The 27,554-nt window shown below is 43.2% G+C and overlaps 1 protein-coding gene across 2 annotated transcripts; it reads left to right on the forward strand.

Moving 5' to 3' along the window:
- Positions 1 to 834: 834 nt before the first annotated feature.
- On the forward strand, positions 835 to 25,108 carry LOC102565514 (SUN domain-containing protein 3). 2 transcript variants are annotated; one of them, XM_014596342.3, is made up of 13 exons: positions 835 to 1,166; positions 2,281 to 2,390; positions 3,411 to 3,506; positions 6,353 to 6,437; positions 7,558 to 7,628; positions 8,670 to 8,719; positions 10,606 to 10,646; positions 11,331 to 11,490; positions 15,134 to 15,218; positions 15,741 to 15,856; positions 17,553 to 17,720; positions 20,957 to 21,040; positions 21,893 to 25,108. In XM_014596342.3, the coding sequence occupies exons 1-13, from the start codon at positions 1,039 to 1,041 to the stop codon at positions 22,010 to 22,012; spliced, it is 1,314 nt and encodes a 437-aa protein (XP_014451828.2). In that variant the 5' UTR covers positions 835 to 1,038; the 3' UTR covers positions 22,013 to 25,108. The 2 variants fall into 2 exon arrangements, with proteins under 2 accessions (XP_014451828.2, XP_059580618.1); XM_059724635.1 differs by having other exon boundaries at positions 2,284 to 2,390.
- Positions 25,109 to 27,554: the final 2,446 nt, after the last annotated feature.

The following is a 27,554-nucleotide window of genomic DNA, read 5'->3' on the forward strand; positions in this document are numbered from 1 at the left end:
TCATCTCCCAGCTGAACTGAATGGTTTCTGAACCTACCCTGCCTCAGGGCCACCCACCCCTGTTGGGTGCAGCCCCTCTAGGATGCACCCAAGCCCTTCACTTTCCCCCTTACCCTGATTCCTAGTTTCCTTTGGTCTTGCCTGTGGCCTCTCTCTTTCCCCAGAGGCTGCCTGTTTCCCTGTTCTTTTCAAGGCTTCAGATTCCCTTTTTTCACCCCAGTTCCCAGCACAGACTCTACTCTGGGCTCCACTCTAGGCCCTGCCATTCCAGGACAGCCTCTCTCACATCTTCCTGGCTCCCTGCTCTTTTGGGTTTGCTAACTGCCCTTCACTTTTTTCACTAACTACTTACGTCCCTGTCCTTTCTTTCTTAGGCTGCTTTCTCCCAGCCCACACGTTAAGTTCATCCACTAGAATTCTCCAGCACTCTGTCAGGGAATTCAATTCCTTCAAGACTGCCAATTAGCCAAATCCACATTGCATTTTTGATCCTGAGTCCTCATTTGTGGGTGACTTCAGGCTAAGTCAAAGCCCCTGGCTCCTTGTGGAAGGTTGGTGCCCCTGGTTGGTTGGTGCCTGGTTGGTGCCCCTGGTTAAGTATACAATGTGGCATTTGGGAAAAAGTTTTTTTTATCCAACTCAGTGTCCAAGAGGTGGTTCTGTTCAGCTGCAGCCTGACCCCCAGGGGGGTCTCACTTTAAGGTTGCTCTTTCCTAATGGCAGCCAAGCAACTCAAATTATGTTTAGTCCATTATGATGTCACTGAAGCAATAGCCATAATAGCGAGGTGCACAGGAAATACTGTGCTGTCTCTGACTGGCTGGCGTACATAAACCTGCCCAGATCAGAAAAGCGTATTGGAAAACCAAAATGATTTTTCCTAGAGTGCTTGCCTTTTGAAGACAAGCTTCTCTCAGGTGTAGCTTTGTTGATTTATTTTAATCTTGATTGATTTTAATATTGATTTGCAGTGTCCAATGTATCAGTACTAGAGAGCAGCTGTATTACTTCACTCATCACTGCTTCATCTCCATTGTAATGGATGGAAAAAAGAACCTGCGGAGAAGTCCAAGGCTGTCATCAACAGCCCTTCATGGACTCGAAGCTGACAGTGACATGAGTGATAATCCAAAGGGACCGGCAATGTCAGGCCTCCCGACAAACAGGTACAGCAACATTTGGGGTTTTTTTGGCTTGGACTTTTTTTTTACTGGTGTAAGGCTGCTTAAAGAATGCCGTGTGCATGACTACAACTCGACTGAGGAGGTCATAGCAACAATTAGACAGAAATACCGCATTCCTCAGCTTTGAAAAATAGTTTGGGGGCTGAGAAGAGGATCCTTTCTGTTCCTAGGGAGAGGTTAAAGTGGGAATTGTACTTCCAAACTGGCCCAGCAAGGGGAGCTGTTCATTGAAGCTGTGGTCAGGCCTGTCTGGGATGCATGCCAGCGAGTGAGGGCTAGGAAGCTGATCTGGGGTAGAGGGGAAGGAAGGAGTGGGAGCCAGCAAGGGTGTGAGGAGGCTGCACAAGCCTTTGGCATAAAGTGCGGGGGGAACCCTTATTACTGAATAAGCTGTTGGACTGTCAGAGAAGCTCAACCCAATTCAGCTGCAGAGCAAGGACTTGGTGCGGAGAGCAGAGCCCTGCCCACTAAGTTAGCATCTTTCTCCCTGGATTGGAAATTGTCTCAGCTGCTCCAGAGGCTGTGGAATTCATTGAGTCCATACCTGGCAGCCAGATATACTGATGTGTTCAACCTCCTTCAGCCTGGTGAGGCTGGCTTAGCTATTTCCAATTGATAGCAAGGCTGTCTGGCTAATTCTCTAAAGAGAGTTTGTTGGGGGCTAGCTTGCCTTCACATCCAGCCAGCCCGGCTCCCTTCGGTGCTAGTGCACTGATCCAGCTGCTGCTGCAGCTCTTCCCTTTGATAAACATCTCTGCACTCCTGCCTGCAGGCAACCCGGTTAGCACTCTAAGGGCAGGGCAGGGCTGGGTAGGAGATACCAATAGCAAAATACAACTATGCTACCACTAAACAGGTCCTCATACAAATATGAAGAGAAGCTCTGCTTTGTAAAAGCCAGCTGCTCATTTTTTATCCACAACTGAAACCATAATTGCTGTGCCCACCTTGTGGCAGACTCTCTTACTTCCTAAGGCTTGTATAGCCACATACTTGCGACAGATGTTTCCTCAGTGACTTCACAGTCTGGATGTCCCGTCTTCCTTTGACTAATGTAACTCAAGTCACGGGTATCTTATGTTTATCTTTCTGCCAGCAGGTATTTATATTCACAGACGGTACTTGGTAGTCATTCTACTGAATCTACTCTTACTGGATCCAGCCAAGGGCTTACAAACCCAAGTGAGAAAGGCCAGACAAGTGATAGTAAGTTCAACCTGCAAACAATGCTTTGTGTCTTTTTGTAAAGGCTTTGGGGTTGAGAATGTAAATATTCCTCTCATTGCTTCCAGCTAAAGGGAAATGTTTATCTTCCCTTAGGAAAAAATGGGCAAAATGCAAGTTTTTCTAATCATATCAATAAAGACTATAATGTAAGGCAGAAGCAAGTGTACATTTGACAGCAGCCTAAAAATATTAACTCCCTTCCAAAAATGGATATAGACATAGTTCTGCCACCCTTATCCATACCTGTAGAAAGGCAGGAAGGTTTAGAAGATTGGACCCTATGTTTGCATTTTAGCACGCATCTTAGCATGATGTTGTTGTTTCCTGAAGGTACTGTACAAGCATATAGCACAACCATAGCAGATAGAATAAAGGGAATGTTCTACCAAGGCATATTTTTGGACAGATCAAAACTTCACTGGAGCACCTCCTGGCTTTGGTTTCCCTAATGGTTTCAATCACACTGTCTAAAATTTTTTTGCTGGGCTTTGCTTTCTCTTAGTATTCCTCCTCTAATGGCTGAAACAGCCCCTAAGTAAGCTGGCTACCAGACCTTTGTCTCCTCTTGTAGAGCTTCTTGTACATCTTCACAAGACCTTCAGTGAAGAGGAGCACCTAATACTAAATTACTAGCCCATGCACTTTGGACAAAAGCCCTATGCCACTGCTAGCAGCCTGTAAAATCTGGTACTATCAGAAAGCATTTTGTTTGTCAATCTACTTACCTGTAACAGTAGAAAAATAAAAAGAAGAAAACACATGAGATGCAAGTGCTTAAACTGAGGCAATTAAACTCATATTTTTGCTCCTAAATAAGTGGCCTAGTTTTCAGAAGGATTGGGCTCTAGCAGCTTTCATCAAACCACAAAGTATAGATGTAGCAATATTTTGGATACTGGCAGCATATGGACTCTGTTTGAATGTCTAGAGTTAAATTGAAATTGGGCATGAGGGGGAAGACAAATTGCCTGCCTAAATGATGTGATGTTTCTTTGACAGGTGAGGTGTTCACCAGAATGTCATACTTGGCAATGGAGAACAACCGCCATATTTCACCAGCAAATGAATCTCGGCCATCCCAAAAAAGCGTGCTAAGTATGTAGGGTAGACATCTGCTTCTTTTAATGTAGATTGCTGGTTCTTTATAGCCGTGACATGAGGGTGGTTGCCCACAAATCTACTTCAAAGATATTTGGCCTGACCTGCTGAACTGGAGTTGAAGCACTGCACATGATCGCATTGATGCAGCTGGCAGCATTGTATAATTTCACTGGCAAGAAATACTGATGTACTTCTTAAAATTTCATCTATTTGCTTATATATTTTCAAAAACCAATTTAAGTATATCTAGGGTGAAGGTCCTCATCCACAGCCTGCTGAAGGCAATGGGAGTCTCTTCCTATTGGTTTCTGTGGGCTTTGAATTGGATCTATAGTCTGGATACAGTAGCTCTTGTTCACATTCCTTCCATCATTTGCTAAACCTAGTTGTACATTATCTTAAATGAGCTTGTAAGTGATCCAGAGCAAGGACTGCCTATTGGTATATATTCATACAGTGTAGTGAGCATAACTGAGGCTCAACTCTACCACAGTCTCTGAGGCCTAATACAAGGTACATCAATGACAATGATGAATTACAGCAATGTGAATAGCAACATTATCCTATGGTTATGTCTGGATAGCCAGCTATTAGCATTGGGACTTTTTCATATCCATTTAGTTGTCAGAAGAGGTATGTTGAATTAAGGTCAAAACAGGTGCCAGTCCCAGAAAAAGACTGTTTCCTGGATTGGGTCAGGACTCACTTCCTTCCAGAGAATTGGCTCTGTGGACAAAGTAACCTACATGAACAATAGCATCTCCAGTCCTACCCTTCTCCTGAAGCATGGCTGTACCTATAGTTCCTTCCATTGGCTCCCTTAGAGTCCTGTTCATTCTCTTGAGAGTATTCCCACCTCCCTTCCCTCCAGGGTGGTTGTACACAGTAGCCACAGTGAGTAGGTGAGACTCAGCCAGCTTTTCCCTGAAGGCTGCTGAAGCTGCCAACATGGTGGCTCCATCGGAGTAGCACAGACTGCTTGTTACACAATTTCTCCCCCCGCAAATCTGAAATAAATAGAAATGACTCCACAGCTCTTGTAAAACACCCATAAAATCATATTTTTATTTGGGTGTTTTACAAACTTTTTCCCAGAAGTATTAACCAGCCACCATGTGCAGGTGCACATCAGCCACTTGACACAGACTGACTAGAAACAAAAGTGAAGCCATCTAGTTTGTTATCATTATTCAGGCTGAAGGAAATGTATGAAAGCAAATACATCACACATGTACCAAGAAGTGTTATGGGAGTTGCATATAAAAAGGAATGTTTTCATGTCTGTATTTAATACCCCTAAAGATCACTCTCTACTGGCATACAAGAATAATAGCTTCAATGACATTATTCATAGTGTGTAGGTTCAATAGAATTGCTTTTTAACCTGCCAGTGTTCTTTTGATGTAAAAGGTGGGTTTTTTACACATCTGGAACTGGTGTTTTCTATTCACAGATAAATGCAGGACAGGTTACTCTACCTTTTTAATACATTTTATTGAAAACAAAAAAGAAGGCCTTTATGAGCCTGAATATTACCACACATTGTGCACATTGTAGATAACAAGGAAAGCACAGAGACAAATGGCTTGTCATAAGCATGTGAATAGACAATAATAATGAAGTTAGCTCAGATGAATTCCAAGCAGTTTAAAAATAAGAATGAACAAAGTGAAAGGGAAACAATATGAAAATAAAATAAAAGCAAATATTATATAACCAGAATTGCTGAAGTCTGGTATCTAAAAAGCTTTACTTTGTAGCTTGATCAGAACTGCCAGTGTACAACCCTTCTAAAAAAACAGACCTATATTTAGGATCTCAAATGTGAATCTAGATGCCTTACTTTAGGCACTGATAATTGAAAATTTGGACTTCAGTGCTTGAGAGAGTAGTACCAGAGAGAAAAACGTGAGTCCCATGTGCACAAGGCCAGTTTGTTAGCTAGCATAAAACTGGCATACCTACATTTAAGTCAGCCCAACTCAGCTGATTTACATCCGCAGAGGAACTAAGCACGAGCCTTCAATGAAAGCAGGAAACCATGAGCTTCTCTGTCATCAGGGATCAGAAATGAGCATGCTGGCCCAGGTGGTACTGATTCCAAGACTGTACAGACTCTTCATAAATAAAAGCAAATACTTAGTATCAGAGATGAGCCTTAATCAAAGCTCTGGATCTGAGTACCTGTTTGTGATGTTTATAGTCTTGATCCAGGTCAGCATCTTTGGGTTATGTGTACTTTTACACCTTTTAACTGCTGTATGAACAAAACTAATATATGATTTGTTAAACAAATGGCAATGGCAACTATAGTGTTTGTTGCATATGGGGGGAAGGATTCATATTCCCTCTACTCTATAACATATTCTCCCTATAAGTCCTTGAGATAATATACAATCTGGTAAATTCTGTACACCTAGTTCATTTTGCATGTTACATTGGGAAGGTTAATATTCTCATTCTCTTTTGGGCAGGTATTGTATCTTCACATTTTCTGTAAAGAGTGTGGCACATATTTGGCATTATTTTAATACTTATGATAGTAATAATAATAACAATAGCAATAATAACAACAGTTTACTTTTTAATATAAAAAGTTGTAAAACCCACCTACCCACCATATATGCCTATGTGACCCTGAGACTGGAACCTTTGTTGCAGCCAAAATAATAGTGTAGGAAGTCCTAGGTATGCATTTCTGTGACGTTCCATTTATAGAATTAGGAAGTCGTGTCTGTAGGGAGGTCTCTGCATCAAGAGTCTTATCCAGAGCCTCCATAAGTCAATGGAATGACTCCCACAGATTTGGAAGGCTCTAAGAGCTGTGCTTGCTTTCACAGGAATGATATTGAACATCCCATGCCTCCTGCTAATGGCCTTCGTCTCCCTCCCAAGATATTTGGTAAAGGCTTGCATCTCCTCAGTGTAAGTGAGCAGATAAAATTCTTCGCAAGAGTATATTGGGAATGAAACTGGATCTTTGTGAGTCAAAACTGGAAACAGGGCAAGAATGACTGGGAACAGCACCTTAATCAGTGGTTGAGCTGGGTTAGAGATCAGTAGCCCCTGGTTCACATTTGGCACATGCTCATATTGGTGCTGTGATAGAATCTGTGCAGTTCTTTCATTGCTACTTATGAAAGCCAGCAGTTACAAAGTCTTCTGCAGTCTTGCTACCCAGAACCTGCCACTGGCTTAAATCCCAGCTCCTGCCCACATCCTGAGTAAATGAGCTCTACATGCAAGAGGGCTATCAGGCCAGGGATACAGCATCCATGGTTACTGTCACAGCCTCTGGACCATGGGAAGTGGTGCTTCTATGCAGTTTGATCAGTGGCTTCACTTCATCACAGATCCAGCAACCACCTTCCCCTCTTTTGTCTCTCTCCTGTTCATCCTATTCCTAATAAATTCCCTGCGCTGTGAGTGAGGGCACCCAGCACCTTCCATGGAACACAACACATGGGGACCCCTCTGTATGTTCCCTGAAACTCATTCCCCCTAATTTGGGGCAAAACCTAATCCAGTACCAGTGCATGTTGGATAGTATAAATATAAGCCTTCAGTGATGAGGGGGAAAGGATATTTCCCAAGCTAAGTAAACATCTTGTTAGAACAAAATTGCATGGAGGCATATGAATACTCTGATTAGATCTATGTGAGTCACTGATTTTTTTCAGCTCGCTGATTGAACTGGGAAAAGAAATTCAATTTGTGCTGCCCTAAAGTAAAAATATGTTTTTCTCCTCAGTGAAATGGGAAACAAAGAAAAATGCTCAGTTAACTGAAATGTTTCATTTAGTTTTCTCAGGTTTTTTTTTTTAAACCCCTTTTAAAAAAATTAAACTTAGACAAATGTCAAAATAAAACATTGAAGAGTTTTGTTTAAAACAATGTTGAAACAAAAGGCTCTCTTCAGATTTTTGTTTTTTCTGCTGAAGGAATTCATTAATAGTTTTGGTGGATGCAAGCCCATGTTTTTCACCAAATAAATGAATTGCCCAAAATTGCTACCCTGCTCTACCTGTGTTTTTTTCTTAATTAGAGAACTAATCACCCTGCAGAATGTCAAGATGATTTTCAAGATACTGTTATTGCTGATCCCAATGATTTCAGGTGTGTATTCATAGAAAAGCATCTTGGGTAAGGTCTGGGCATACTTGATTCTGCCCCAGTGCAAGAGGTTGGACTAAATGATCCCTTATCCAGCCCTTCATTGCTATGAGCCTGTCAGTTCAGGGGACATGCAAAGGGCTGAACTCTGGCACACTGAATTATATTCAAGTTAAGGACCCTTAGGGTTAGAAGCCACTTTACTATTTTGTTTATTCCTTTTTGACAAATTGCTTAGAGCAGCACCTTAGTATCCAAGTGTCTCCCAAACTTTTCCATGCACAAATAATGATGACTATCACCCTTTCTCTTTGCCCTACCAGCTTGTTGCAATAAATAGCTTGATTACTTTACAGGTTTGGGAGGGTCAATTGGGTGTTTTTGTGAGCGTGGCATATTCTTTTTGTCTGCATAGGTGTATGTGGGTGAGAAGAACTCCTTTACAGAGAGCTAAGTTTGGTGCTGAATGCTATGAGGTCTGGGGACTTTCTTATCACCTGTAGGAGAGAGTTCAACAGCCAAGAGCCAGCTCCTATGCTAGTTCTGCCTCTTGCAATCAGGGACTTCCCATTGAGCTGTTCAGCAGTTGCATTGCTTGGGAGGAATGTTGTGGGAGGTTTATGCATGAAAATGGACACAATCAGACATAATTAAGGCTGGTCCTGTAGCCAGCTTTGCATATCAGGAAAGAGACCTTGAACTGAACTCTGTATTTTAAGAAAGCCAATGCAGGGAGTGGGGAATGCAGATGGTATGCTCCCAGCAACAGGTGTTGACTAACATACTGGCTGCTGCATTCTGTGGCAACCAGAGCTGTCAAAGTATGGGGCATCATTCCTAGATTTCATGAGTTGCAGTCATCCCTGAAGTTCATGAATGTGTGGATCAGGGGACCCTGGTCAAAGTCAGATAGGCTGTGGATGTGGTTTTTGGGCAGCAGTGTGCACCCTAGGCTTCCCAACTTTATGGATAATGTTCTTATTTGGGCCAAGGTGATGGCTAGACATGCTAGTAAAGTATTTCTCTTGTGTGTATCTTCTGCAGCAGGGTTCTACTGCATTGACTGGTTCTCATCCTGGAGACTAAGAGAAGAGGTAAGTGCCCTTTGGCCAGGAAAACAAACTCATAGGGCCTCAAATGAGAAGCAGTTATAGCAGCTGCCTTCTGAGAGACAGTTGTGACCTGCAGCCCCAGTAGCACCCTCATGCAGTCATCAAACCTCAGACTGCCCACCAGCTCCAGGGAGATTTTCACCTGTAGATGGACAAATCATGGCATGAAGGTTTGGCCTCTTATGTGCAATAGGAACAACTTGTGTCAGTCCAGGCCACAAGTGAAGCCTGATCACATCACAGGGGAGAAAGAAAAATATCATGGCAGCTCTCCATTAAATTAAACCTTATTTTCAGGCCTGAATGATTTTAATAAAGAAGCAAAGATTTTATTGGAGCATTTCCTGTTGGCTGTTGAGGCCATTTACTGAGCCTCTGTTGAAGAATGTTATGGCTGCCGTAAATCATATATTTAGGCAAAATACCCTTAACTGGCCCTCAGATGGTATAAACCAATGTAACTCCACAATGGAGCCGTGTCAGTGTACACCAGTAGATGTTTTGCAAGCAATGATCCTGTTTGTGGGACCAGATCCTGAGGTCCTTAGGTACATATCTTACTGAGGTCAGCAGGAACTTTGATGGATTAAGGCTGTCTCTGTTAAATCTGTCTCCCTGCTGGCAGCAACCTCAGGCATACCATGGTACTCCAAGCAGATTGCCTGTTCAACCAGGAACACTCTAGCCACCTCTATACAAACTAATTAGCATTGCTGATGATGTACCCAAGTAGCTTGTCAGTGCAGCTACACAACCACAGTAATAGTGCTCCCCATTTTGGAGGCAGCCTGCTCAGAGCAGTGAAGAGTGCTCGAGGGCAAGTAGACCTAGCTTAAATCCCTGTTTGTGCAAGCTGTTCCATGAAGACTGGCTCTTTTGTGATTTAAAGCTCCCCTGACTTAATGGGAGCCTGAGTAAACAGAAACAATCACTACTACTGTCCTCCACTCCTTGTCTTTCTTCCTGAGGGGTTTAGAGTAGTCACAATGACCACTGCTTGGGTTAAAAGCCTTCAACTCATCCAGCCTATAACTAGCTACAGAAAATGCACAGCCTGCAGGTTGTGACTACTTAGACAAAATTCCTGCAAACAAGATTTTATTTCATTTTAAAAATGACTCAGTGGAAAACCTTTGGGTCCTCAGTGTTGAAAGCTTGAATGAAAAGCAGAATACTCAGCTGGAAAGCCAGAGCTTCATTCTCATCTTTCTAGTAGGTTTCAAATGAGGTAGAGCATATTGCTAGTGGTAGTTCAGTGTCTTTAATGAACCTCTGCATTGCTGCTTTTTTTTATTAAAGTACTCAGCTCTTAACTCAGAAGGCATGACTGGCAGCTCCTTAATCAGACCAGATTTAAGGAGTTCAATCTAATATGAACCCAGAGGGATTGCTCAGTATCTTTAGCACATCACAAGCCCTCAGTGAACTGATGGAGGTCAGCTGGGAGAGCCTTATGGGTTATTACTTTCAGAAAGGTTTTAAACTTGAAACAGCTTTTTGCCTGTCCCCACAGTCCTCTGAGTTGGTGCAGACATCTAGTTAAGTAGTCTGTATCTTAGGTTTGACATGCCACTGTTCCAAAAAGTTTCTAATCATAGTTTGGGAGGAAATAGCAAAGACAAAAACTAATGTTGTGAGTGTCTGTTACCTTTGGGTTTGACTTTCTTCTAGGGAATGTCTTTTTCTTTGTTCCCAACCCAATTCAGGCAGCTGGGGTCTGAAAACAGATAAATAAAATTGGCCCATCACACAGTTTATATCACTGCCAATCCTGTTGGGCCACAGTCTTGCTTTTCCTACCTTGAGTTTCTGAGGCACCCCATAAGCTCTGCTAGTGGCAGATGTACTTTGCTGCTTTTCCCTTACAGGAGATGTCACAGCTGCATGGAGTAGAAATGAAGTCATATTGGTAAGAGAGATGATTTTAGGATGAATTGATTCACTGCCTCAGTGGAGTTGTCATCATACCTGGGCCTACTGTAATGTATTGGCTCAATGAATGCTAGCATATCTCCCTCTAGTAGCTAACCCTGCTTGAGAGATACAGCTGACTTAACAGATATACTCCTTTAACTCAACTTGCCCAGCTGCAGGTCCTGAGACACATCCCTACTGGTGACAGAAGTGTCCCCACACAGCTTCAGGTTCATGGCTGCACTCCTGTGCAAATGACAGCAGAGCTTCTGCACCAGAGAGGGAGCATTACAGCTGCTACACACAAAAGCTCACTCAGCTAAAAGTACTGGAGATGGGGAGAGTTTGCCCATCCAAATAAATGAGAGATACATGGGTGTAAGTGTTGGCTGACATCATAGGACAAGTCTGCCCTGCCTGCATGCCAAGCCTGTCCATGGCAGGCTCTGGGCCCATGATCAGAACCACATTAACCTATCTATACTGCCTAGTTTCCAATCTCTGGCCCAGGCTGAGTGGGGTGAGGGGGGATAGAGAGTGCTTCCCAGCTTCTGGGTTTACCACAGAAGCCGTGTAGACATGTGCCCTTATTTTTACTGAGCTGTGAGTGCTGCAGCCTGGCACCAGGGACTAAGCAGCTGGACAGACCTAATAATGTTTGCTCATCTACTGTTTCAAGGAAGTCCTACATCTTATTAAAGCAGCAATTCAATGAAATTGAAGACCTTAAGAAGGAGATGGATCTTCTGCGTGCAGAGCTAGACAATGTGAAGAATGGCATTCTGCATTCAGTTAAACAAACCCTGGAGGAGAATGGAATCCCAGTGGATAATAAAGATGTAAGAGGATAGAATGTTATCATTAGAATTTTCTATAGCTTTTCTCATTCTCTCCACTGCTTTCTATTAGACTCTTCATATTATGCTCTGTTAATGGTCCCTAGGGGCCTGAATATTAGAAATGGGATTTTCAAAACACTCATCATTAACCTAATACTGTGTCCACTGCTATCAATGGGAGGTTTACTGTTAACTGTTTTCTCAGTACTGTGCCCTGATAGTATCTATTATGACTTTGACACTTTGGGCATTTGTCTATATCAAAATGTTTCCTGGTGTGTAGTGTTTTGATGTTACTATGTGGGTAGCACCAGACAAAAGAAATAGGATTGAGTCTTCTTTTTCCTGAAAAAGTATCATCTTCTGGAGCCCCACAGGCCTTCTGGTGCTGCTGGAGAAGCCTCCAAAGCTGCAATTGAAGGAGTGGTGTGTCCCTTACACAATAGCTGGGAGACACTGTAGGGGAGTCATTAAGGTACTGGTTTAAGAGGGAAGAAAGCTGGGTTAAGTCCCTCAACCTGCCTGTGACCTATGTTCTTAAGCAAGTTACTTCATTTGTCTATGCATTTAATGTCTCACCTGTAAAACTGGAATGATAATATCTAACCTTCTTTACCAAGATTACTTTTTACCAAGTGATTTCAGTGTCTCAAGTGGAGATGCTATACAAGAGCCTATTAAAATGTTAAAGGACTTGGTTTGGGTTTTTTTGTTAATATGATCCTTCCTTTATTAACACATTTTTAACAGGGGTGGATGGGTGAAAAAAACTTAAATGGACTCTTGGGTCATTCTATCAACATGAGAAGTTTATTGATGAATTGACAAAGCAAGATTAATTGCTGAGGAAAAACATAGTCTTACGGGATGTGTCTTGACTGCCATGAAGCAAAGCTGGCCGGGCTCATGGTTTCCACAGAAGGGGTCCTCCAAACAGTTCAGCAGGCAAACAGTCCATCAGGTGTCACATAGAATTTGACAAATTCCCCTGCAGTCTACACCTACTTTTTATAGATGGCTGGTAAATCTTAATATTCTAATAAATGATCCCTGATTGGTTTTATTTAAATGTCTTTGGTTCACTGACATACAAAAAACTAGAACTCTTGGTTCCAAAATGATATCTTTTACAGACCAACTGGAAAATCACAAGAAAACTGTCCTTTTCTGCAAGCTTTTGGGATTAAAGTCCCTTTGTTGGGCTCTGGGAAAAGCATAGATGGTACAAGATGATAACAAGTCCTCATAGGTAGGAAATAAATTAATTTTTGCACAGAGGGAGCTGGAGATGGAAGGTTGTCCCTCTGGGTCCATGAGAGTGTTTTTGTGACCTGTGCTGGGTAGCTCTTTGATGTGTACATCAGGTAGAATTCCATCCCTGGAGGTGTCAGATGGCAGGGAAGGAATAAAATCATCCTTCTTGTTCTGCAATGAAGTTTAAAATCCAAAATCAGCTAAAATTTGGCATCTTCCATGTTTCAGGGGTGTACTTGGTAGCCATGCTGGTCTTAGACAAAAAGACATACAAAAAACTAGAACTCTTGGTTCCAAAATGATACCTTTTATTAGACCAACTAGAAAATCACAAGCAAATTATCCTTTTTTTCCTTTAATTCACTGAAACGTTCAGAACTGGATTAAACCGGATCTTTTGTGGACCAGAAAAATGCCAATTAGTTAAAATTTATATCCTTGAGAAAGCAAAAAGGACCAAAAGAGAAACTTTCTTATTTCCTTTTCCTTCCCGTTTACACTAATTTGCTACCTCTGTACATTAGTTTATGGTCTGATAAGTCTGGTTTATTCTTGCAACTTATTTAACCATTTTAACAAAATACATTTATTATAGCAAAGTACATACATACATTTGGCTACATCAGTCACTACTTATAGGCCTTTCTTATAGTACCTAATGTTCACACATGTTAACAAAGTAGCTGCTGCTCATTTTGAAATATAAATGTAGCTCTCTGCTTTTTTATGTCACATCAGCCTGTTTAAGCAGTTTGGCATCCTTTGCCTGCTACAGCTCTGTCGTGTAGCTCCAGAATCAGTTAAAGGGCTCACATGTGTGATGACTGTGCTAGGTCTTTGCCAAAACCTTCCCTTTGGGTTGCTTAGACTTAAAAGCCATTTTCAAAGCCACCTTTGCATGATGAGGAATTAATGAGATTACTTTCAGCAGACAAGGTTCTTTGGGTAGATGGGGTGTCTTTTATTAGACCAACTAAGTACTTGGAACAAGTGTTCTTTGCAAGCTTTCGGGCACAAACACCCTTCTTCAGCCATAGGGAGAGTCTGCTGGTGTTTTGTGTGCTCTCCTGGGTGGAATAGAAGCCAATATGCAAAATGCAGGTCTGTGAAAATACAAACGGTTGGCAGTGAGGAAGCTGATCAGATGCAATGGGAGACAATAGGAGTGAGATGGGTAGGTGTGGGGGGAAAGGAGGAATGTTGACCTGGTGTTAGAATGTAGCTGGTAAAATGTAGAGAGGTTACCTGGGTGTAGGTTGTAGCTGTGTTGACCTAAGGACATAGGCAGACAAGGTTCTCTGGGAGAATCTGATATCTTTTATTAGACCAACTTAAGTAGTTGGAAAACAATTATTAAGCAAGCTTTCAGGTTCAAAAACCCTTTGTCAGGCTAAGGAAGTTTCAGCAGTTGGTGTGTGCTCTTCCTGGATGGAATGAAAAGTAAAGAAGCCAGCGGCTGGGCTGGTATGCATACAAGACAGGTAGTCAGTGAAGATGTAGGTTGAGGAGTCAGTGGGTGAGAGACAGGCTGGGGAGGGGGGAAGAGAGAGAAAGGGGATGAATAATGGAGAGATACCTGGAGAGTCAGGTGTCAGGCATTATAATGTGTCATAAATCCAATGTCTATATTTAGTCCATGTTTTTGTGTCCAGGAGGTTGATGAAGTGGAGTACATAGGCTCATCTCTGGGAAGTGTTTTGTAAGTTTCCTTTGAGGATTAGAACTGAGAGATTGGAGAGAGAGTGGTTTTCTTGTGAGAAATGTGCCCCCACCGGTAATTGGGTGTTCCTGTCTTTGATAGGTTTCCGGTGTGCGTTCTGAGAGGTTACCTGGGGCTGTCAGATGTCAGACAGGTTATAATGTGCCATAAATCCAATGTCTATATTTATTCCATGATTTTTTGTATCCAGTAAACTTATGAAGTGAAGTTTGTAGGCTCATCTATGAAAGGTGTTATAGAGAGGACAGATATTTCAGCTTTGGTAAGTGTGTGCCTGGAGAGATTATCTTTGGAACATGTTGGTGCCTCTTCTAAGTTGCCTATCTGTATCATGGCTGAGCAGTGAGAAATGCTTCTCCCCATTTCCAGACGGTGCTGCCTAGGTATTGCTCTGGTTGGCTGGAGAATGGGTCAGTGATGTGGAAACCAAGGTCAGGTCTCTGGGGTAGCAGTGCAGGGCTTTACAGTTAGGTCCCTCAGCTCAGCCTCTGAAGTCTGTGACAGTTTCTGGGAATTTACCAGCATGCAATTTAGCTTCATTTTCTGATTGATACCTCATATTTCACTTTCTCTATGTTATGACACATTACATATTAAATTGCTCACATGTGAATGTGGTTTGTAAATATCTTTCCTTTCATTAACTTATGCTTTCTTTTTTTTCCCCAGCATGTGCTAGAGATGATAAATTCACAATTTAAGAAGATTTATGAGGATGATGTTCAGATGCCTGACTGGGCCCAGAAAACAATAGGTAAAGCTGGACCAAGTCAATGCTAATGGCATTCTGGTGTTATATAGCACTTTTACAAAAGTGTTAATACCCTTGTTTTGCCAATCAGAGAAGCTAAGCACAGAGAGGTTACATGACCTGCATTTGATCAAACAGGAAGTCAGAGGTGGAGTCAGCCTCTGGTACCAGTGGTGTAAACTTTTACAAATACAGTATTAGGGACATTTGTTTCCTGTGCAGCAGCTTTCCTGAAGCTATCCTGTGCACTTAGCTAAAGGTTCATGGAGAGATCTTGGTTTTCTTTACAAGTATGACATAATAGATATCTATCTGTCATTTATCCCATGTTATGTCAGAGTGCCATGGGATGTCCTCCCCATCCCACTGTTACAGGGACGTAGCCAGAAGATATTGTATCTACTGTTTTCTTCAGGTACTTAAATGGCAAACAAGGGATGGATAAATGGATGGTCTCCAGGTAGCATTAGACAGACCTTGTAACCCATTGCTTAACACTGTCTGAGGTCTCTATTTTAATTTCAGGTGCTACCATTGATGCAAGCAGAACATCTAAGAGTTATGAACCCAGGAACGAAGAAGACAGTTGGTTTAGTTTATCATTCTTGTCTTCTGCAAATCCTCCAGATACTATTTTACAGGTATAGCCCTCATCTGCTTTGTGGATTGTCTTGTACTGCTTTAGATTTAGAGATCTTCCTTCAGCTCTCTTCTCAAGACCTGCTTCAGTGAAGGACCTACGCTTACTTTAGCAAGTTAATTAAGGTTAAGTTGAGGGACAGTCATGGAATAGAAGAGATGAATTTAGAGTCCAGTCCAAAGCCCACAGAAGGCAATGGGATTCTTCTCCTGCTTGTTAATTTCACATACAAAAGGAAGCCCTGTGTTTAAGACATGTAAACAAACACATATCTCAATGTTTCTCCCTCCTTACCCTTCATATACTACTTGCCTTACTAAAATAAATTGCTGGCTTTTGTGGGTATTGGTCTGGCTCTTAAAACAGTAAGATATGATAGTAATGGCTGCATTTCCCTGGATTCCTGTAATTGATGAGCACAATGAGATCCTGATTTAGTATTAAGGTGTCTTGGTATCACTGGAATAGAAATAGTAACATTGAAAAAGAAAAGCCTTCCTGAGACCACAAGTAGATTCCCCCATGTTTACAGACACTCCTTAACTGAAGGATTCCCCCATATTGCCACTTTGAAACCTCACCTACAACTAGAGGAGATGTTGTTTGGGGGGGGGGGGGGGGGGGGGGGGGGGGCTTTCTGTTTTATCTTAATGTTCTAGTTCCCTTTCATGTTGCTGTTCTTCTCTTGTTGCTCTTCTGTTTTTAAGTTATTCTGTTTGTAAGCTGCTTAGAGCCTTTGATAGGAAGGGCAGCATGTATATCAGATAAAATAAATTAAAAGGAGCAAAACCTGAAATACTAAAAAAAAACCCTCCCTATAAAATGCCCTATTAAAGCAGCAGTGACACTAGCACTATCATGAAAATAATCAATTACAATAATTCTGCTTCTTCCTCTAGGCTGGGGGAGAAATCAAGTAATTGCCTTTAAGCTCTATAGATTGTCTGGGTGGGGAAGGGAAATCAGGACTATCAGGAGTGACCTTCTGCTTACACTACCCTGAAGACTTCACAGTGACCTTCACCAGTTCCCTATGTCCACTTAATCTAGTAGCAGGACTGTAGTTAGTAGAAATTGTTTGCTCCCACTATGCAGAGAGTCAAACAAAACTATCACATGCTCAAAGGAAACCTTTCATTGTGGATATTCTTTCTTTGCCTTCACATCCTGAGAGTATTTGTATTTAGCTGATTCACTTAAAATTACATCCCCTTCCATTGATTCAGATCATTGCTTTTAAAAGTTATGTTTTGAAGGACTTCTGATCCGATTTAAAAATAAGTCTTGGTTCCTCAATTCAGATGTAGGGAGAAAAGTGGGAAATGTATTTATTGTGATGGAGTCACCTTTTGTTACAGAAGGGCTGATTTTGGCTTGGGGTTTCTCAAAAAAAATATTTGAACAATAATGGAACAAGATACCAGTAGGTAAGGGTAAGAAGTAGAAGGTGTGAGTGAAAAAATCAATTTTCCCTTGATCTGTAATAAAGCCTTTTCAGGTTTGATCTACGTTTAGTGTTGTTGCAAAGTATCAATGTCTTCCTTACAGAAAACAGGCAGATAGAATTGAATAGAATCATTAACCAGAGAAATACTCAAAGAACAGACCATCTTAATGTTTGTGCCTCCCACTGTCTGCATGTGTATGTTCGGTGTGTTGCCTTGGTACCATTAATTTGGATTGATTTCTGGTTCCAGCCAGATGTGAGCCCTGGAAGCTGCTGGGCTTTCCCAGGATCTCAGGGCCAGGTGGTAATTAAGCTGCCTGAGAAAATCCAACCAACTGCTGTGACAATTCAGCACATCTCCAAGGCCATCTCTCCTTCTGGGGAAGTAACAAGTGCCCCCAAGGATTTTGCTGTCTACGTGAGTATTTACTTTAGAATTTTATGGATAGCAGGGTCCAGACAGGATACTTGCTTTGGATGGTCTGGATGCAAAGTTTTCAGGCCTGTTTGCTACACAGCAGGACACCTGTTTAGGGGAATTCTTCACACAAGAGGTGGAATGTTAGCACTACTAACACTGTACAAAGAATCTAGTGATTTGTAAGAATATAGGACTAGAAGAGATCTCCTTGGCCATCACATTTAGCTCCCTGAAGTGCCCAAAGTGCATCACAAGTCTTGTCCAAGTAAGATTTACAACAGCCTTCTGCCGTAGATGAAGGATTTAAAACAGCAGTGCTGAACCTTTTGGTACTGCAGGCCGGATAAGTGGCACAGAGCCAGTCCATGGGATGGATCAGGCCCTGAGCCACCTCTGCCTGGCCCCACACCACCCAGATTGGGCCCTGCACCACTGTGGTTAGTCCTGTATGCAGAATCTAGCATGCAGGGCCATGCTATCCAGCCCACGGAGTTCCCTGCGGGCATAGGAGCTGACTTGGGTTTTTGCTGGTATGTTCTGTTTTTTGTGGGGCCTGGGTTGTGAGTGCTGAGCATCCACTAATTTTTTTCAGTGGGTGCTGGAGCCCTGGATTACCCATGGAGGTAGTGCCAATGACCATGAGTCTGGAGATTTGGCAACGGGAGCAGCAGTTAACTGCCACCACTCTGCTGCAAAATTTTGGGACTCATGGGGATCCCTGCAGGCTGGATGACATGGCTCTGCAGGCCAGATGTGGCCCATGAGCCAGGATTTGAACACCCCTCATTTAAAAGAATAACTACATCCATCTGGATGTGAAAGCAACAGCTGTTTAGCTTCACACAGCAGCACTATCCAGCAGTTTTAGGACAGTTCAGCTGAAACTGCAGAATCCCTTTAGTAGGAAGGATATAATTACTCTAGCTGTAGTTTTGTCAGGATGCTGGAGTAAGGATAAGTATGTATTCAAGAAGCATCTTCAAAGACCACAAATGGTGAAGACTTTTAATGTAATGTTTTATTCACAAGACAGCACCATGCAATGAGACAGATCAGCACTAGGAGCTCAGGGAGGTGCCCTACTAAACAAGTTACACATTCTACAGGTTATGCTTAGAAATCTCTCACTCCCGTATTTTGCCCTATCCCAACTTTGCTTAGCTTATGAGGTTTTAGGAACATTAATTAAAAAATGATAATATAATTTAAGAAATAAACCTAAATTATTACATAAACTGGCTATTCTTGTTGACAGGGTTATGTCACACAGAACTTGACAATGATGTAAGGCAAGAGAGACCCTTTATTTGCAGTCTCATGTTTCCCGTTCCTTGCCTCTTGTTTCATTAGTGATCAGATAAAGGACCAGATACCATAGGACAGATATTATATAAAATTTGGATCTTAAGTGAGATATTGTCAAGTTCCATCCCTTTATAAGTAAACCTCCTCCTGTTCTTACTAGGGCTGTGCGAGGCTTTGGACAGAGCTTTGGATCCGGAGAAGCTTTGGATGCTTTGGGGTCCGAAGCAGCACATCCGGGTCAAAGCGCTGGCCTCGTTCGGCTTCCCAAAGTGGTTTGGAGCTTCCGAAGAGCTTCGGAGCCGCCTTGGAAATCTGGCCATAGGGTATAATGGGGAATTAATGAAATAACTATAACTTTGTTTTTTGTCCGATTTGGATGAAATTTTCAGGGGTGGTAGACTCTGCAGACAGCATGAAGCCTGCCAGGTTTCAAGAAGATCGGTGCAGGGGTTTGGGGGGAACGGCACCCCAAACTCTTGAAAGCAAAACTGTCATGTCTATGTGTTATAACACAGCCGGGGGGGGTGGGGATCAAAACTGCAGGGGTGGTAGCTCTTGCTGAGGCCACAAAGCCTGCCAAGTTTCAAGAAGATCACTGCAGGGGCTTGGGGGGAACTGCCCTTCCAACTGCGGACAAACAAAACTGGTGCTGTGGGTGCTTGTGGGACTGACTGTGTCTGTCTTGGGATGGGGAGGGGAGACCCTGCTGCAGGCCTGACTGCTAAGCTGCCTTGTTCCCAGTTACCAATCAATCAACCATGATTCACTCCGGGACCAGGGACTCGGAGACCAGCTCAATACACAGGACCTAGCTGCTACATAACAACTTAACGAGCATCAATTAGCACCTACAAAACCAGGCTAAGGAGAGGAAAGAATCAATACAGACAATCAACTGCCCCAAAACAGACACAGTCTTGGCACCAGTTTTGTCTGTCAGCAGCCAGGGGTGCAGGGCCCCAGAACCCCTGCACCGATCTCCTCTACAGCTGGCAGGCTTCGTGGCTGCAGCAGAGGCCACCATCCCTGCAGCTGTCACCCCGCTGCGCCTTAACACACAAAGTGCCACCCATGGCACAAGTTTTGCTTGTCTGCAGCTTGGGATGCAGTTCTCCCCAAGCCCCTGCACCGATCTCCTTGAAACTTGGCAGGCTTTGTGGCCTCAGTAAGAGCTACTGCCCCTGCAGTTTCGACCCCCTGTGGTGTAACACACAGCCGTGACAGGAGTTTGGCTTTCAAGAATTTGGGGTACAGTTCCCCCCAAACCCCTGCATGAAACTTGGCAGGTTTCATGCTCTCAGCAGAGGCTATCATCCCTGCAAGTTTCATCCAAATTGGACAAAAAACAACAAAGTTATAGATATTTCATTGATTCCCCATTATACCCAATGGCCGGATCTCCTAGGTGGCTCCAAAGCTTCGGAGCCTCTTAGACCGGATTGAGGCGGAAACCCGGTCCAGAGCTCCAAATCGTATCGCGGCCATCCAAAATGGCCAGATCCGAAGTGGGATTGGATCGCTGCCGACTCGCACAGGCCTAGTTCTTGCCACAAAATTTACATTTATATCATCATCATCACAATTCTGCTTGGGAGGGCACACTCAGATTTGAGAAGTCAGGACCATTATTCTGGCCTTGCCTTGCACACTGCTGAATATGGGATGGCATATCACATTTGCAATTCATCCATCTGCAAGATTAACTCAAAGGTGGGCCTTCCTTCATAGGACAGAGCTTTCATCCTGGGTCAACGCCAGTTTCCTCTTAACTTCTGGAGATGTCTGTGTGGCTTCCAGAAGTCACAATTCTTTCCTCTTAACTACAGTTACATGTTTAAGGGACCCATGGAATCACTGTGCACTCTAGTGTTACCCAGCACCCACTGTGACATCTCTTTCCCGTAAACCTCTCCCTACTCTGATTTTAGGGACTGGATGAAAAAACAGAAATTCTGCTTGGAAAATTCATGTATGATTTGGAGAAAGAAGTCATTCAAACTTTCCAGCTGCAGGTACACCAACAGGGGTGTGAAAACAGGGTGGATACCACTGGTGTGGACCTGGGTTTGACTACAGTAGAGAGGAGAGACTGAAATCTTTCCCTGGGCAGGGAAGTAGGGAAAGCATAACATCCTATTGGTTTTGAAGAACAGCAACTGTCTTACTGGTGTGGGGAGGGATAGGTGATTCCTTCAGTTCCCGTGTAAACAGAAACTTCAAAAGAGGCTACTGGCTGAGTTGACTGCTTCTGACAAAGCCTTACTCCCTACCCTACAAAAGCGAGTATGTAGACATGGAGCCAAGAGATTCATAAGGCATAGGTCTGAACTTATGTCAGTGACACCAGTTTACACCAGAAGCCAGGAAGGGTCTGCCTTCTCATACTAGTCAGCTTCCCTCCCCAGCCATCCCTTCATGTAATTTATATCAGGAGCAAGAAGGAGAAATGTTTAAGGACCCTGGTTTTTAGAATGCTTTGGTTTAATTACAACTAACTCAAGCAAAGCAACAGCATGAAGGGGACTGGGAAGAAAGAGCACAAGGTGGTGTGTGCTGTGTCCTCTCAGTAGTAGGAATCTATAACCTACTGCTGCAGGCCAGTGTTGCAGGTTACCTTGCAGACAGCATCATCTTGCCATAGCTGCTACCAACCAGAGAGCTCTGGGGGTTGATTTTTACTTGCCAGGGGTCACATTCAGTCTTGACATAAGCAGTTTCAAGTGCTTTAAATGGGAACTTTTCCATGCTTTTGTTATGGTTGAATGTAGTCCATCAGTAGGATTTAATTTAGAAAGGAAATGGGACTGACAGAAAGTAAAGATCATGCAAATGATGATTTCTCAGAACTTTTTATTACATTTTAGATGGAACTTCCCGCATCTTTCATCTATATAAAATTCTCCATGCTGAGCAACTGGGGCCACTCAGATTACACTTGTATCTATCGCGTAAGGGTGCACGGGAAGATGGTAAGCAAGAGCTAAACCCCTGAGCAGCAAGACATGGAGTGAGGATTCAGAAGAAGAACAGCAACCCCAGCCATCCTGCCAGTTTGTCAACAGCACCTAGGGCTCACTCCACTTTTCCGGGGCGGGGGGGATATGCCAGAAAAATAGAAAGGCAACTAAAGATGACAGATATTATCAGCTAACCACTCTTGTCTGTTCTGTCAAAAATATAGCATATATGCAACATAGAATAAATGAAATTTAACATGGGATAAACGAAAGGTCACAAATATTTGCAGAAGCAGTCTAAATTGCTTTTATACATTGCCAAGATATCAATGTGCAAACTGCTGGAGAAACAGACCTGGAAGATGCAGACAGGCAAGTTGCAGTATAAAGCAAGTTGCTCCCTTCCTCACTGCTCCCCAGAGCACTGCTGAGAAACATTCCTTAGCACTCCACCTGCCATATGCTGTGTCCACCAGACCTGGAAACAAGAGGCTGAGGCTGCCCTTGGGATGACCATGTCTGTCACCAACATGCTTTGGAACAGCAGCCAGGGGCACACTCAGGATGGTTTCACCATGACTTGTAGGTTTGGAATAGGTAGGAGGGCTGTGCTTTGTGGGAGAGCTCTCAGGACCACCATAGAAACTCCATCAGTAATCTACTTACTGTGCACTGCTTTGGGGGGAGAGAGAGACAAGAGGGATCAAGTGGTAAATGTATCTTTTGGATACCTTAGGGTTGCTTTACTTTCTCCTTTTCCAAGCCCCATTGCTCTGTCCCACGTGGGACTCTTGGCCAATTCCCAGTGTTGTCACTGGAATTGGACCCAGCCCCTATACCTTTGTTCTGGGCGAGCACAAACCTTAAACCAACCGCAACACCTGCCAGTTGATAATAGGTGAATTTATTGATGGTGATAACAAAAAAGCAACAATACAAACAATCCTATATCTACCAATCCTAGGGCTGTCATCAGAGTCAAAGTACATCTGGTCAGGATTCAGGCTCTACTCTGAGGCTCTTTCTCTTGGGTGTCAGATGTCAGCAGTTTGTAGGTGGGATGCCGAGGACCATAGCCCCCCTCTGGTGGGGTGGATGAGACGGGCTGCTGGTGTGTGCCCTCTGTCCACGGAGGCCTCAGGGACCCTTTCTGGTGGACGGGTATGGGGATCTCTTTCAGGGAGCAAGATGGGGAGGGACAGAGAGGAAGAGAAGGATGGATGAGAAAGAACAGGGAGGGACAGGAGAGACCTTTTGTTAATATCAAGTCTCTGCTTTTGTATTCTCCTTTCCCCTTGATGACTCCTGATGATTCTTCATTCGTGGCTATCTCTGGTTGGCTGTCTCTCTGTGGTCACACATCCACGTAGCCTTCTGGGCCTTTTCCTAATTTGGTCTGTTACCCCAAAACTGGGACTCAGCCCCCCTGCTGCTCTGGGGCCTTGTAGCTGGTGTTACTTATCTTGTATTATGGGACAGTATGGTACATACTTCCTTGGTTCCTAGGCTGTCTGTCCTTGTTGTGTTAGACAACCTGTCTGACTTGGAGGCTGTGATCTCGCATTATGGCATGTCCCTCTTAATTCTCAGGTTGTGTCCATCTGTTGGACTTGTCGTGCTAGACAGCCTGTCTGCTTTCAGGGCTGTGAGATGCATTGTGTGTGAAACCCAGGCTCTTTAGACATCCAGTTAACCCCTGATGCCCATCTTGACCCCTTATAATGCATAAATCTGTATCCATAAGCTAATTCTCAAAAAACGGACCTTTAAATGCCATTTCCAAGCCAACACCTAGCATCCGTGTTGGACCTGGCTGGGCTGCAAGGTGGAACTGTATTTTAACCAGGGTGATGACAAGAACTGATAATAAGGTCTGATTGTGCACTGAGCTAAAGACCATTCCTTGTGCTCTGTGGGGAGAGTATAATAGCACGTGCTCATGAGTAACACATGCTAAACCCCATTTATTATTGCTCTGTTTAAAATGAAAAACCTGTGCTTCTGGCAGGAAGGAACAGGAGCTGGTGAACAGCCCACTTCACACTCTAAGGATCCATCTCTTCAGCGAGGGGCTCTGCCCTGACCCTGAGGTCTTGGCATCTTCACCGTAGGATTAAACTTTCTGTGTAACAGCCAACCTAATGTGGATGAGATTCCTCCTTTGAAGACTGTGGATGGGTGCATACCAGAGTAGTCGGTTTCTTCTATTTAAGAATTTTTCCATCAGCTACTTTTATGAGACTTAGGCTTAATTCATTTCCAGGCTCTCTTGGGCTTTCGTTTTTTTGCTTCATTGATACTTTCTGGGTAGTTTCTCATTTCAGTGTTTTCAGCAATATCCTGATTAGTACTTAGAAACTCTGTTGTCAGGATATTTGTTTTGTCATTTTTTTACTCTGATTAACACTCTGCTTTTATGAAAAGCCTTTGGCAGGTGCCTCCCACGTTTGATTTAGATACATCCAGAGCTTCTTAGCCTTTCATATTGTGAGTTGTGATCCTAAGAAAGGCAGAGAGCTCTCTGATCCAGTTGACATCCATGAACACCTGCCTGGCAGAACTGGGCCCCATGTCTGAAGATGGTTCAGCTGCCTTCTAAATCTCTACCTGATGCCACTCTTGTTCTGTTGCAGCTTTCTGAGCTTATTCCATCTGGTTTTCATCTCCTCTGCCTGTCTATTACAGCTGGCCAACAAATTGCTTTCTGGGCAACACAGCTCCAAATATTTGTCTACAGGGAATTAGTGTAGCTAAATATTAAACTTTCTGATTATTTTGTAAGTCTCTGTTAGTTGCATTAATCTTCATTGGCTTTTGGATCACAGGCTAAATACAAACCATTAAAAAGCCCAAGGCTGAATCATTTCAATCTTTGCAAGTTAGTCTAAGCTGCGTAGATTGAACGGATAAGCAAGGGAATAGACATGCACTTGATTCTGGAAATGCAGCCACAGTGGTCCAGGCCAGAAGCCAGGGGGTGCTGAAGCATGCTTCCCTGGTTGGCTGCAGCAGACAGGTTGGCCCAAGGCTAGCCTGCCCACCCTGTGGAGAGTTTGTGCGGGAGGTGCAATGCATCCTAGGATGGTGGGGGACTGTGAGTTAACTTGAATCTAGGGGATTTGGGACAGAAGTTTAATAAACCAATTTAACTTAAATCAATTAAGTCTGATACTACATCCATTCAGGTTTACCTTAAACCGGTTTCAGTCATTTTGAAAGCAGTTTATGTACACTAAACTTCTATTGTGTTATAGATATGAAACAGTTTCTGACATACCAGTTTATGTGTAATTTCTATCCCTAGCCCCTATGAGGCCTTCAAAAAGACAAATCAAAGATTGAGTTCAGTAATGAGGAACACAAAGCAGGTGTGATCAGTAAGAACAAGCCAGATCACCTCTTGTAACTATATGTGATCTCAAGTGAAGCTCTCTTTTGGACCCCCATATATAGTGTATGTGCAATGCAAGGCCATTATTTTGTCATAGAGATCCAAATTTTGAGTGCTTGACTTCACAATCTCGGTGTTTTTTCGATACACTTGTGTATCTAGTATGAAAGCCACCTTAGTGAATGGTCCCAGTGATCACATCTGTAAGTTGCCTGTGTTAGTTGCTTTTATTCAGCTCCTGAACATGCTGCTTCCAGAGTAGTTTGTGTAGCCATAAAACTACAGCAGGAATTATGACAGAGTCCAATTCAGCAAATGGAACCAAAAATGAGGAGATAAAGAGAGGGAAAAACACTGAAATATATGAAATTCGAAAAGAAATCACAGAGCCCCAAGGAGGAGTCTGTTTACCAGGGCTGATTTATGCTGTCATTATAACATCTTTATACATGTCGCTATGACTGGTGCCTATGGCTGTGGAGCAGGTGTGGATCCACAGGGTGTAGTAGTGCAGGTGCACCACACTTTGAAACCTACTCCAGCTAAACTAACTGCCTGGGAGGGGGAGTGGCATTCCTATTCAGACAGGGCTGAGAAAGTCAAATGAATTGGTGGCTTATCATCAACTCCCTGATTCCTGCTAATCTCTCTCCACTCCACAGGTATTAATGACTTTCTGTCCTTTTGGATGGTCTTTATGTTTCACTATTCTACCCTTTCTTCTGTAGTCGTGCTCTCTGTTACCCATTCCTAGTGATGTCACTCTTCTTTTTCACAGCCCTGCAGACTGTCTAGCTCTAGCTAGAAACCTTAACAGTTTGGTGTAGAATTACTGACAGTAAAGTATTGGAGGCACTGTCAGAATATTTAAGATTTTGTTTATGAATCTGAATGAATGAGATGCATATTTAATTATGACTACAGGACTAATGACAAGATATCTTCTGACTATTTCTTGCCTAGTTTGTCGTGGTTTTTTTAAACAGTCGCAGATAGCTAGCAAATTAGTGTGCATTCCAATAGTTCTATTTGTTTTTGCTTTGATCTTAAAGTGAATAATATAACGCTAGTTCCCTAGCACATGGGTAAAGCATCTAGTTTCTCCTGAACTTGACAAATAGGTGTTGTTATATGTGATGATGTGCCTGCACCTCCCTTTTCAAAATCCTAGATCCATCTGTGCTGGGGAAAGGCACCTCCCTACCAGTCAGCAAGAGACAAAATCAGCCTGCTTCTTAAAAGCACTGCCAAGGCCCAATGTTTCCCTCAGAGGGGCCTGGGAAACAGGATTTCCTTTCCATGAGACTGTGTGACATGTCTAAATTAGGTTTGGTTCTGAAGGGAGTAAGAAAAATCTTTTTACATATTTATTTAAGTTGAAATCTCCAAAGCTTGGGACTTAGAAACAGCAAGAGGCACCACAGTGTTGCTCCTGCCCCATGACTGGGTAGCATCAACTGTATGATGCATCAAAGGCCCCCTCTACACCAGTGGCTCTCAACATTTTTTGTACCAGGACCCATTTGTAAACACTGATGGCCAGTCCTGACCCAGTGCCCCTCACTCCTGCCCCCTGCCCCCCAGTGTGTGGGCAGGGGGTGGGTGTGTGGGGTATGGAGGGGTGTGTGAGGCGGGGAGCGAAGGAGGCGAGAGGGGCAAGCAGCCCCTCCCAGGCTTAAACTCTCACAGTCTGCTAGGGAAAAGCCACAATTTCCCACATTTTTCTCCTCTAAAGAAGAATCCATGTTTAAAGTTTGTTTGTGACCCTTTCATATATTCCTGGGACCCACTTTTCGGTTATGACCCATGGGTTGAGAAATGTTCCTCTACACATTACAGCAATTAACAGCTAGCAAATTAGTGTGCATTCAAATAGTTCTTTTTGTTTTTGCTTTGATCTTAAAGTGAATACTATAACCCTAGCTCCCTAGAATACTGGGAGAGAGCATATTGGGCAATTAACAGATTAACTGTGCAGTTAAACTGAGACAAGCTACACGTGCAAAGTAGCTATCACACCATAAAAGGGTCCAACCAAGTTAGATCTCAGAAACGTGCACTAATTTTATAGGTGGTTGCTACCCAGCTTTTAGCATGTGTAGCAGGGTCTCCCCAGTGGATAGGAGCCCAGTTAACTGCTTGGCCTGCCAGCTGCACCTTGCCCAGCTGGGACTGGGA

The sequence above is a fragment of the Alligator mississippiensis genome, chromosome 3 (assembly GCF_030867095.1).
Source record: "Alligator mississippiensis isolate rAllMis1 chromosome 3, rAllMis1, whole genome shotgun sequence".
Lineage (NCBI taxonomy): Eukaryota > Metazoa > Chordata > Crocodylia > Alligatoridae > Alligator > Alligator mississippiensis.

What these genes read in the sequence shown, in the direction of transcription:
- LOC102565514 (XM_014596342.3), top strand. Translation starts at nt 1,039, where the DNA reads ATGGATGGAAAAAAGAACCTGCGGAGAAGTCCAAGGCTGTCATCAACA. An exon ending in GTAGAAATGAAGTCATATTG is followed by an intron (nt 10,647 to 11,330) that starts GTAAGAGAGATG and finishes TACTGTTTCAAG; the next exon opens with GAAGTCCTACATCTTATTAA. An exon ending in TCCCAGTGGATAATAAAGAT is followed by an intron (nt 11,491 to 15,133) that starts GTAAGAGGATAG and finishes TTTTTTCCCCAG; the next exon opens with CATGTGCTAGAGATGATAAA.